This window comes from Cibotium barometz, chromosome 28, assembly GCF_041138505.1.
Source record: "Cibotium barometz isolate CiBa-2024 chromosome 28, ASM4113850v1, whole genome shotgun sequence".
In the NCBI taxonomy this organism is placed as follows: domain Eukaryota; kingdom Viridiplantae; phylum Streptophyta; class Polypodiopsida; order Cyatheales; family Cibotiaceae; genus Cibotium; species Cibotium barometz.
This window is the reverse complement of record NC_141073.1, coordinates 28,705,887-28,716,900: the sequence shown is the minus strand read 5'-3', so window position 1 is coordinate 28,716,900 and position 11,014 is coordinate 28,705,887. Positions and strand designations below refer to the sequence as shown.

Sequence of the window (11,014 nt, the reverse complement as noted above, 5' to 3'; positions counted from 1 at the left end):
ATGATAGGTTCGATCTCCTGTAGATGCTCATCGGAAGGGCACTCTCTGGCTTCCTACTGGTTTTGCCGGCAAATACACAGTCCGTTCTTCTGTGAACGCAAGGGTTTCGGAGAAGGAAGGCCCTTGCCATTTCAGAAAAGCAGAAAGCTTTATGATCAGAATTTAGGATTTCACAGCTCCAAGTTTGCAGGCCAGCAGAACTCTTCTTTCATCAAGGTTGTGAAATTCGGACTCGGAAGGTTTTCTGTGTGGGAAACACAGCGGCTAGATCTATTGGAAAGTTGCCCTTGCAGGCTCAACACTAGGGCGAGGTCTCTGTGTAAAGGGCAGACGATGGCAGGTGGAGGCGGCAAGAATGCAGCCATGGAAGCGAGCCATGGTCCCGTCTCTTTTAATGCAGATCAAGCAGATACATCACCAAACTCCAAGGATGCAGCCAATGCAACATCACTCCCAGGTGGAGCTTCTAAACCTCACGATGTCTGTAAACATATGCTGAATTGTCTGAAAAATCTGATGCATTTTGAGTTCTTAGTCTTTGGTCTTGGCTGCCCTCCCCTTGAATGGTCTCTGTCCTTCAAGCTCTGCCTGTGCTTCAAATTCTCGTGCCTGCAGTGTTGCCAAACATGGAGACATGACTGGACAAATCAATCTAGGGTTACCTTACAAATCCTTATGCTACACGCCTTTGCAAACATGAATGAGATTCTTACAAACCTTCTTCTTCCCATGAGCTCCCTATCAAATCCCCATGGATCTCCTTGCAGAGCAATCTTGAAACAAGACCCGAAACCTGCAAAACAAAGCCATAAACATGAAGGGGGTGCAGGCTCGACTCACCACCCAACCATGACAGCCGAGGGCAAAACCCACAAGACCTGGCTGTCCCCACCGAGCCACGAGCTGAGCTAACTAGCAAGACGCACGACCGGTCTCTACCCCTTGACGTCCAATACTGCCACGAAGCTACCCTCACGGGCCTCGAGATTGCCGCTGGCCTCGGCTGCAAAAGTAGGTGCATGTATGCACTAGATCCAGGCTCTTTACCACAGAGCTCTCGCAAAGACTCACGAGACTCTATCTAACTGACCAACCTTGGCCACCATTTTATAGGTTCTTGCTGGTCACTGGGTGTCCACACTTGGGCGCCCGCCTGTCAGTCCATCCCTAGCCCACCCCGCCAATTAGCCTATATAGCTCCAAGCTACCCCAAGCCTCGAAGCTAGTCTTGCGTGTGTGCTGCACACGATAGATACACTCTGTGCACATGACATACTCCCCTTCCTCTAAGAGCTCACTCTTGAGCTCGGTAAAAACTCAGGGTAATCCCTCTGAAGGGTAGTCCATGTCTCCCATGTAGCGTCCTCCTCAACACGATCCTTCCACTTGATCTTGTATTCGGGTCATGTTTTAGGATTGCTCTACGAGGAGACCCTTGGGGATTTGATAGTGGTATCAGAGTGAGCCTCGAAGAGCGTGCAAGTTGGTAGCTGAGAGAAGAAAGAGGTCAAAGAAAGAGCTATGAGTTCGAGAAGATTGCTGTTTTTTCATATGTACTGCTTTTTTTTTTTTTTCCAGAATTCAGCGTATGATTTCTTGTTTGCATCGTTGGAACCCGAGTTGGGTTGTGGACATGGAAAGGGTCGATTTGGACAGCATGTGAAGAGTTGCTTTTTGACAAGGAGAGAGATTGTCGGCTGTGAATCTGCAAAAGAGAGAGCTTGTTAGTTGTGTGAATCAGCGAGAGAGAGAGAGAGAGAGAGAGAGAGAGAGAGAGAGAGAGAGATATTAAGCGTCTACTAAAGACCCAATGGGCCTATGAGACCAAAGTGGTACAATAATGTCCATGGCATATCTCATCATGGAATGGAAAATAAAACAGAATGAAAACATAAATATAGCTATCTCAGTGGGGTGATACAAAACTAACCATGGAAACTCGTCATGGAAAACTAAGAGCATAAAAACATGGGAGCAACAGGAGTTGGTAGAGTTGCACTCACTTCTGCAAACGAGGGCGCATTTACTTTTTCTAAAGTTTTATGTGTGCCATGCATTAAGAAGAACTTGCTGTTAGTTTTAGCCTTAGCCTTGTCGGGCTTGATGGTGAAATTTGTGGATGACAGATGTACAGTTTAGGATAGAAATGATGGTTATTCTATCATTGCCTCAGGTACCTTGTTTCATGGTCTATACAAGATGGATATATTTGAGAAGTCGTAGCATGATGCTTGCTTAGTCTCTATGACTCGTGCTATGAGTGATGCAGAATTATGGCATGCACGAATTGGCCATCTGAATTATGGCAGTTTATTATGCATGATATGGTGTCTGAGTTGCCAACTCTTGAGACCCCTACTAAACATGTATGTGAGGGGTGTATTCTTGGTAAAATGCATTGGGCATCATTTCCAAAGGATGGATCTGTGAGAGCTATTAAGAAATTACAGCTTATAAATAGTAATGTATGTGGTTCTATGAGGACACCATCTATTGGAGGATATCTCTACTTCGTTACTTTTATTGAAGATTACTCCAGATATAGGTGGGTGTATCCATTAAAGCAGAAGTCAAAGGTTTTTATGTGCTTTAGGCACTTTGTATCCATGGCTAAAAATGCATGTGAATATAAAGTTGGCACCCTCCGTTCAGATCGAGGGGGGGAGTATATGTCCAAGGAATTTCATGTATATATGGCTAAAAAAGGCATAAGGCATCAATGCATAGTGCCATACATACCTCAGCAAAATGGTGTGGCTGAGAGGAAGAACAAGTCTCTCATGGAGATGGCACGATGTATGGTGAAAGCCCAAGATTTACCTCATGGTTTTTGGTTAGAGGCAACTATGTGCACAAACTATGTGTTGAACGAATGCTCTACCAAGGCCTTGCAGTCTAAAACTCCTTACGAAGCTTGGCATGGCAGGAAGTCTTCTGTGGCTCATTTGCGTGTTTTTGGTTGTCTTGCTTATGCTCTTGTGCTTGAGCAACAACGCAGTAAGCTTGATGATAAGGCAATTAAATGCATATTTGTGGGATACAGTTCAGAAAGGAAGGGATATAGACTCTACCATCGGCCTCAAAGCGGATTTTGGTAAGTAGAGATGTTGTTTTTGTCGAAAACTCAGTTCAGCCCATGCTTTCATGCAAAAAAGAGTAGAATGTATACTCACAAGACATGTTTGATTCGCTCCTATCTTTGTTTAATGGAGGACAGTCATATGTAGAGCAATTGAATGCTCAACCATTTGTTGAAATTCAGCCTTTGCAGGTGCAAAATTAGCTTGCAAATCAGTCTTTTGATGAGGCAATCATTGAGGATGTAGGAAGAATCTAGGCGTATGCCAAAATGGCTTGTGCAGACATTGAGGGATAGCAAGTTGGCTAGCAGAACTCGTGCAGGTTCTCATCATCATCATGCAGATTATTCTCATGTGGATCATGTTCTCATTTCTACTTTATGTAATGAGGAGGAACTTGTTTCCTTTGAGGAAGCAGAGGATGATGATCATTGGATGTATGCTGTGTACGATGAGTATAACTCTATATTCAAGAATGACACCTGGTATTTGATAGATCTACCTCATGGCAAGAAGGCCATTGGTACTAAGTGGGTTTACAAGTTAAAACGCAAAGCAGATGATAGCATTGATCGCTACAAGGCGAGACTTGTTGCAAAGGGGTATGCTCAACAAAAGGGCATTGATTATGATGAGACCTTTGCACCCACATCTCGTATGACTACCATTAGGTGTCTCATCGCTTTGGCAACACATCATGGGTGGAATGTACATCAGTTGGACATTAAGACTGCATTCTTGAATGGTGATTACATGAGGAGGTGTATGTATCGTAGCCTCCTGGTTTTGCTGTAAAAGGAGAAGAGTCTAAAGTATGCAGGTTGAAAAAGGCTCTTTATGGCCTCAAGCAGGCTCCTAGAGCATGGTATGAGAAGATTCATACATACTTGGTTGCAAATGAATTTTTGCAACAGTCCAACAGAGAGTACTCTCTATGTGGAGGAGTAAGGACACATTTTTGGTCATTGTTCTATACATTGATGACTTGCTGCTCTCACGGGACCCGATATAGATCAAATTTCAGCCTTTAAGGCTAATTTGCAGTCATCGTTTGAGATGTCAGATTTGGGACCCTTGCATTACTATTTGGGGATTCGGTTTATGCAGTGCAATGATGGCATTGTTACACTGCAGTCTAAATATATACAGAAGCTATTAAAGAGGTTTAATCTTGAAGACTGTAAACTTGTGGCTACATCTATGAAGACAGGTACTCGACTTAGTCTTCAAGATGCAGGAGACTCTTTTGATGCTAGTTTGCATCAGCAGGCTGTTGGATCCCTTCTTTATGTGACGAGGCCAGATATATAGTATGTGGTCTCACAGTTGAGCAGATTTATGCATAGCCCAAGTACAAAGCATTGGTAGGCTGTTAAGCGGGTTTTCCGCTATTTACAGGGCACTTAGTATTTTGGATTATTTTATCCAAAGGGGGGTGAGTCACAGCTGTATGCTTTCAGCGATTCAGATTGGGCTGGATGTTATGACATAGGAGTGTCCACTAGTGGGTTTTGCTTTTGCCTTGGTGATTTATGTATATCATGGCTCAGCAAAAAGCAGCCTACAGTGGCCACTTCCAGTTGTGAAGTTGAGTACAGGGCAGCTTTTACAGCTACAGTTAGAGTGTGTGTGGCTCAGACTGTTGCAACCCTAACCCTAATTTCAACAGAGCACGCAAGATAGCTTTAACAACATGTCTAACATGATCACATTCCTCCTTATCTGAGTCGGAAGAGTTGGAAGAATCACGTTTGCGTTTGGAACGCTTCACTTGATGCTCTAATTTGCGTTGGAGTTCTCGCTCACTGGCAATTTGTTCTTGAAGTGCTAAGATTTGTTCTCGCACAGTGGGTGGTGCGGGTAAAGTAGCCATTGTAATTTAATAACGCAAATAAATGAAGATGGAAGACTTAGCTCTTGAGTTTGTCATCCAATAGTTGGCTAGATACCGTTCTCCAAGAATTTGTGAAAGCCAATATTTCTTTAATGCCGAAAATTTAATAGCAAGAGGCTTCCAATACCCGGAAAAGAAAAAATGGTTTTTTTTTTGAAATTTTTTGTAAATTTTCTACGCCCCCGGAGGACCTGAATTTTCTCTGAAATTTCTTCCTTTGAATAAATCCTTTAATGCTTTAAAGGTGGGGTTTTATAAAGCTTTATTTTATAAGACTTTATTAACAAAGCTTTGAAATAGGAAACAAAAAGAAACGGCGCTTCTGTCCGTTTGGAAAAACTAGCCGGCTACGTGACTGTGAAGGAGGAGGGAAAATAGTGTTGCCGTCTCGCCGTGGGGAGAAAACATAAAGAGAATTGAATTTTCCGCGCTGCCATTGTTGCCACACCGCCCAAAATTGGAAGAGGAGTAGTTAATTTATTATTATTATTATTATTTTTTGATAAGGCGTTATTATTAAGTCTTGTAAAGCTATATTAAGCTTTATAAAGCTTCAAGCTTTACGCGTCGGCTGCGCTCCAAGGAAAGAAATCCACCAGCACAATTTGAGAAAAAGAGAGAAATTCACCATGTTACGCCACCCCCGCCCAAAAAAAATTCTGAATGTTTGCGTTGCCACCACCGTTGTTGAGAGGAAGAAAAAGCAAATTTTAATCTCTTTTTTTTTGGGCTTATAATATTAAGCTTGTAAAGTTTATAAGGCTTTTTCAATTTGGCATTTTTCTGTCACTGTGAACACCTGTGTTACGTAGAGCTGGGGAAATTCAGTAAACCTGCCAAGAATTTGGCCACCGTCGCTCATTAGAGAGAGAGAATTGATTGCTACAATTTCTTAATTACAATCTTGGTTTTTTTTTCCCTCCAATTGATTAAACTCCTTTTTAATTTTTTTTTTCAAAGAGAAGCAATTAAGGCTTATTTAACAAAATTGATTTGTAGAAGATTATGGTCCCTCCATTATGGATTTCCTCCTGCTGCAATAGTGGTTTAGCAATGTGTTGATGTTGATTGGGCTCAAACCTTCAATAGTGATTTAGCAATGTTCGTTCAATCCATACGGTTGGATCATTGAGAGGGTTTGAATTGAGGAAAATCACTTTTGAAGAAGAAGATGGTTTCATGGTTTTCTACAGAGTGGTTTGCCACCCCCTTTATCCTTTGGTCTATGACCCTTGGATAATAGAGTGCAACTCTTCAAAAACCTTTAAATCAAGCTTTTAAGCTTTCAATTGTTGTCTCCATCTTTCGAGATCTAGCTCTGATACTACACTCACGAGTCACGGATCTAATTTTCTTAGAAGATAGAATTTTAAAGAAACTTGCAAGAATTGATTTGATTCAAATAATTCATCAAACACCACATGCACAACATATTAAATAATTGAGGGAAAAACAAATAAAAATACTTAGCTCACAAAGTACGACTCCAAGATTGGGTGCAATCTCCTCCCTCATGTGTGTAGCTGCACTTCCATGACATGAGTATTTTGAGAATTGTATTCAATAAATAGTCCAAGGTGCTTTTTCACTTTTTATAAAAATAGCTCAAGCACTAGAGCTTGTTCATACACTAAGTGTGAATAATCTAGCGTATGTGCTAGGAATATAGCAACGCAATGCACAAGCGTGCATAAATAATTTTGGCATGTGGCCAACAAAAATAACTCGTAAAATAACCTTGTGCTCATTCACACTTATAGTAGCCTTGTGCACATTCGCACATTCCATTAAGCTGATTTCTGCACACATTAAATCAAGATCATTATGCATCAAAATATGATAAAATATATGCTTGTAACATTTTTACTGAGCTTAGGAGTGAGCTCTTAGAGGAAGGGGAGTATGTCATGTGTACAAAGTGTATCTACCGTGTACAGCACACACACAAGACTAGCTTCGAGGCTTGGGGTAGCTTGGAGCTAGGCAGGTTGATTGGCGAGCTGGGCTGGGGATGGACTGACGGGCGGGCGCCCAATTGTGGACGCTCGGTGATTGGCCAAGAGCCTATCAGAGGGTGGCCAAGGTTAGTCAGTTAGTCAGAGTCTCACGAGTCTTTGCGAAGAGTTGTGCGGTTAGGAGCCTGTATCTAGTGCAGACGTGCACCTGCTTTATGTAGCTGAGGCCGGCAACAGTCTTGAGGCCCGCGAGGGTAGCTTTGTGGCAGTATGGGACGTCATCGGGTAGAGACTGGTCGGTGTGTCTTGTTAGTTAGCTCAGCTCATGGCTTGGTGGGGACAACCAAGTTCTGTGGGTTTTGTCCACGGCTGTCATGGTTGGGTGGTGAGTCAGGTCTGCATCCCCCTCACGTTTTATGGCTTTGTTTTGCAGGTTTTGGGTCATGTTTTAGGATTTCTCTACGAGGAGACCCTTGGCGATTTGAAAGTCCTACTTTTTTTGCAAGACATGCAAGAAATGTTACAAGTTGCGAAGGAATCTATTAGAAGCGCTCAAGATAGAGACAGATTTTATTCTAATAGACATCGTTCACCAAGAGAGTTCTTTGAAGGAACGATGGTGTATTTGCGAGTTCCGAAAGATTCTGAGACTTTACGGACGGGTCGATCTCTGAAATTATGCCCTAGAGACTGCGGATCATTTCGAGTTACACATTGGATTGGTTCAATTGCATATGAATTGGACTTGCCTTCTCATGTGAACGTTCATCCTATATTTCATGTCAGTAGACTTAAGGAAGTACAGGGTGGAGTAGATCAGCTAGTTACTCCTCAAGAAATCATAGATGTTGAGGATATGACATTTGTGCCACACGAACCGGAAAAGATTCTTGGATTTTGTGAAAGACGTTTGCGGCATACGCTACTCACAGAATACAAGATCAAGTGGAAGGATCGTGTTGAGGAGGACGCTACACGGGAGACATTGACTATCCTTTAGAGGGATTATCCTGAGTTTTTACTGAGCTCAGGAGTGAGCTCTTAGAGGAAGGGGAGTATGTCATGTGCACAGAGTGTATCTAATGTGTGCAACACGCACACAAGACTAGCTTCGAGGCTTGGGGTAGCTTGGAGCTAAGCAGGCTGATTGGCGAGCTGGGCTAGGGATGGACTGACGGGTGGGCGCCCAAGTGTGGATGCCCGGTGACTGGCCAAGAGCCTATAAAAGGGTGGTCAAGGTCAGTCAGTTAGATAGAGTCTCGTGAGTCTTTGCGAGAGCTCTGTGGTTAGGAGCCTAGAACTAGTGCAGACATGCACTTGCTTTATGCAGCCGAGGCTGGCAACAGTCTCGAGGTCCGTGAGGGTAGCTTCGTGGCAGTATGGGACATCGTGGGGTAGAGACTGGTCGGTGCGTCTTGCTAGTTAGCTCAGCTCGTGGCTCAATGGGGACAGTTAGGTGTTGTGGGTTTTGCCCACGGCTATCATGGTTGGGTGGTGAGTCAGGCCTGCACTTCTTCACGTTTTATGGCTTTGTTTTGTAGGTTTCGGGTATTGTTTCAAGATTGCTCTACAATTAGTGGTCAATAAAGAGATGGAATTTTGCAAGGTCTGCGTCTACGCGGCGACCTGTGCCTGATGCTCCGTGAAAGAAGCGTCGAAAGTAACTTCAAACTTCCGAAAATCAGATTTAGTCACGAAATCTTCAAAAAGATCGCCATCTCGGCCTCAGGAGCCGGCTGGTCTTTGTGTTCAAGAACGGGCTCCATCTCTGATTCTTGGGTCGACATTCCAAAAGAGAGAAACGAGAAGCAACTAAGGCTTTGAGAAACAAAAGCTCCCGAAGGCTAAGAGATAACCCGCTCACAAAAAATGCGCGTAGCGCGAAGGAGAGCGGGCTGCCAAAGGAAGAGAGAAAACAAGGTGTTGCGAGCCCGAGACGTGCAAGAGAACTTCTATGATAGAAGCTGGCTACGAGGAGATCTTGTCAGAATACGCAGCGGAGATGATGACCAGATCTGGGAACACGAGCAAAAAACGCATGCAGAAAAACAGCACAAGAGAGAGAGAGATGTAGGCGTGTAACTCTGCTCTAATATACACAAGAAGATCCCGGTATGATACAATGAGTGGTATGGGGGTGGGGGCCTATTTATATGCCCCCACATGTGAAAAAGGCTCCACGATTGCATCTACAGTCGGCCAGCAGCATGCAGCCAGTCGGCCAGCTCCGAGGGTCCACGACTGCATCAAGTACAGTCGGCCAGCTCTAGTACACACATCTAATGTAGTCGGCCAGCAAATGGATCCTCCTGCCAACTCAAGGCTGCATCCCAAGCCACATAAAAATGGGAAAAAATAGGGGAAAAATGCGGGGAGTGAGGAAAAACGATAAAACACCTGATAAGGGCGGGCACACCCACAACAAAGGCCCTGGTGTATAAATCTAGACAGGAGATGACTTCTAACACCCCCTCTCAGCTCCTGGCTGTGAAACCAACCACAGGGAGCTGGGGTGCCGCCTGAGCAAATCCTGAGATAGCGACTTCGTGAAGAGGTCCACAGTACTGTCCTCCGTTGAACAGAACTCTAGCAAGATGTCATCAGCAACGATCTGTTCACGAACAAAGTGCCTCTGGATGACCATGGGTTCCTCTAGTGGAAGCCCAAACCTGCAATGCAACCTCTGCATCCTCACCACCTCAAAAGCAGCACAAACAGCCCGGTACTCTGCCTCTGTGCTCGACAAGGCAAAAGATGACTGTCTCTTACTGCTCCAGAAAACTGCTCCTGGGCCTGAAGTAGATCTCCTCGTGTCCGTATCTCCTCCCCAAACCGAGTCACTCCAGTCGTGAAGTCGGACTCCATCCAACAATCCCCCTCCTGTGTACAAGAGTCCATGATCCTTCGCATGCCGCAGAAACCACAGGAAACGAAATCCTGCCTCCCAAAGAGTCATCTGCAACCATGAGCTCAACTGCCTCATCAGGAAGCTCCCGTCCAATTTGGTGTCCATCAACCAGATCCATGAACCATACAGCTTCTGAGTCAAAGAGACATCACACTGCTCACAAGGATCAACACCTCTTACGGTGCACAAACAAGTCCTGGAAACCTGATGAAACTTGTCAACCAACCCCTTCGAATCCGGAACCACAAAGCCTGGAGAAACCACCTCCCTCTGCAAGTAATCACCTGCCACCTGCCTGGCTTTCCGAAAGGTCCCCGTGGAAAGAACATCCTCATCTACTGGAGGTTCTTTGTCCCGAACACTACGAGACATCAGAGTATAAGTGACCTGTTCAGCTTCCTCTGATTGTCGAACACAAGAACTACCAACATCAGTACTGGAAAGTTCTTGCCAACTGCTGCCATCTACTGGCAAGCTATCCACCATTTGGTCCCGGAAAGCCCGCACCTGCAGCGTATCCACACTTGAGTGGCCATTACCAGAGTGCCACTCATCACAAACCTGAGGACCTGGGAGAGAGAGTGCTGAAAGCTTGTAAACTCCATTCTCCACTCCACCGTCCCAAACCACCTGGCCTGTTGCTTTGTCCCGGAGAGCAACAAAATGCTCATCAAACTCCACCCGTACGCCAATCTTGCAAACCTGATGCACTGACAACAGATGAAAACCAAGTGCCGGAACATACAACAGCTGGGAGGAATGCTTCCCCCCTCTGCCACCATCGAGAATGATCTCCATCCTGCCCTCAGTGTGAACTGGGATAGTGGATGTATCACCAGTAAGAATATGACCAGAAAGCCTGCAGAGATCCTGTAAACCGGAACGGGAAGGAGTCATGTGCTTGGAAGCACCACTATCGAGAATCCACTCCCGAGTATCCGTTGCGGAGAATCCTCCAATCTCCTCCCTGCTTGAAGAAAATGAAACATCGGTGTCCACCACCTCCAGGTGCACAAAAGCCGGAGTCTTCATGATTGCTGCTGAGGAATCTTCATCCTTCTCGGTCTTCCGCTTGGGACACTGCCTCCAATAGTGGCCTTTCTCGCCACAATCATTACAGGTCCTCTCTGCCTTTAGTTTCTCGCGGTCAGAAACGGACTTCTTCTCAGAAGACTTC

General features: G+C 44.8%; 1 protein-coding gene across 2 annotated transcripts in view; it reads left to right on the top strand.

Moving 5' to 3' along the window:
- The window catches only part of LOC147622712 (adenylyl-sulfate kinase 3-like), an 89,012-nt gene that overhangs the window by 400 nt on the left and 77,598 nt on the right, over positions 1 to 11,014 (top strand). For both annotated transcript variants that reach the window (XM_086822329.1, XM_086822328.1), the window contains exon 2: positions 1 to 457. This exon is cut by the window's left edge. In XM_086822329.1, the coding sequence (XP_086678455.1) occupies positions 1 to 457 (457 nt within the window). The remainder of the gene's footprint in view (positions 458 to 11,014) is intronic.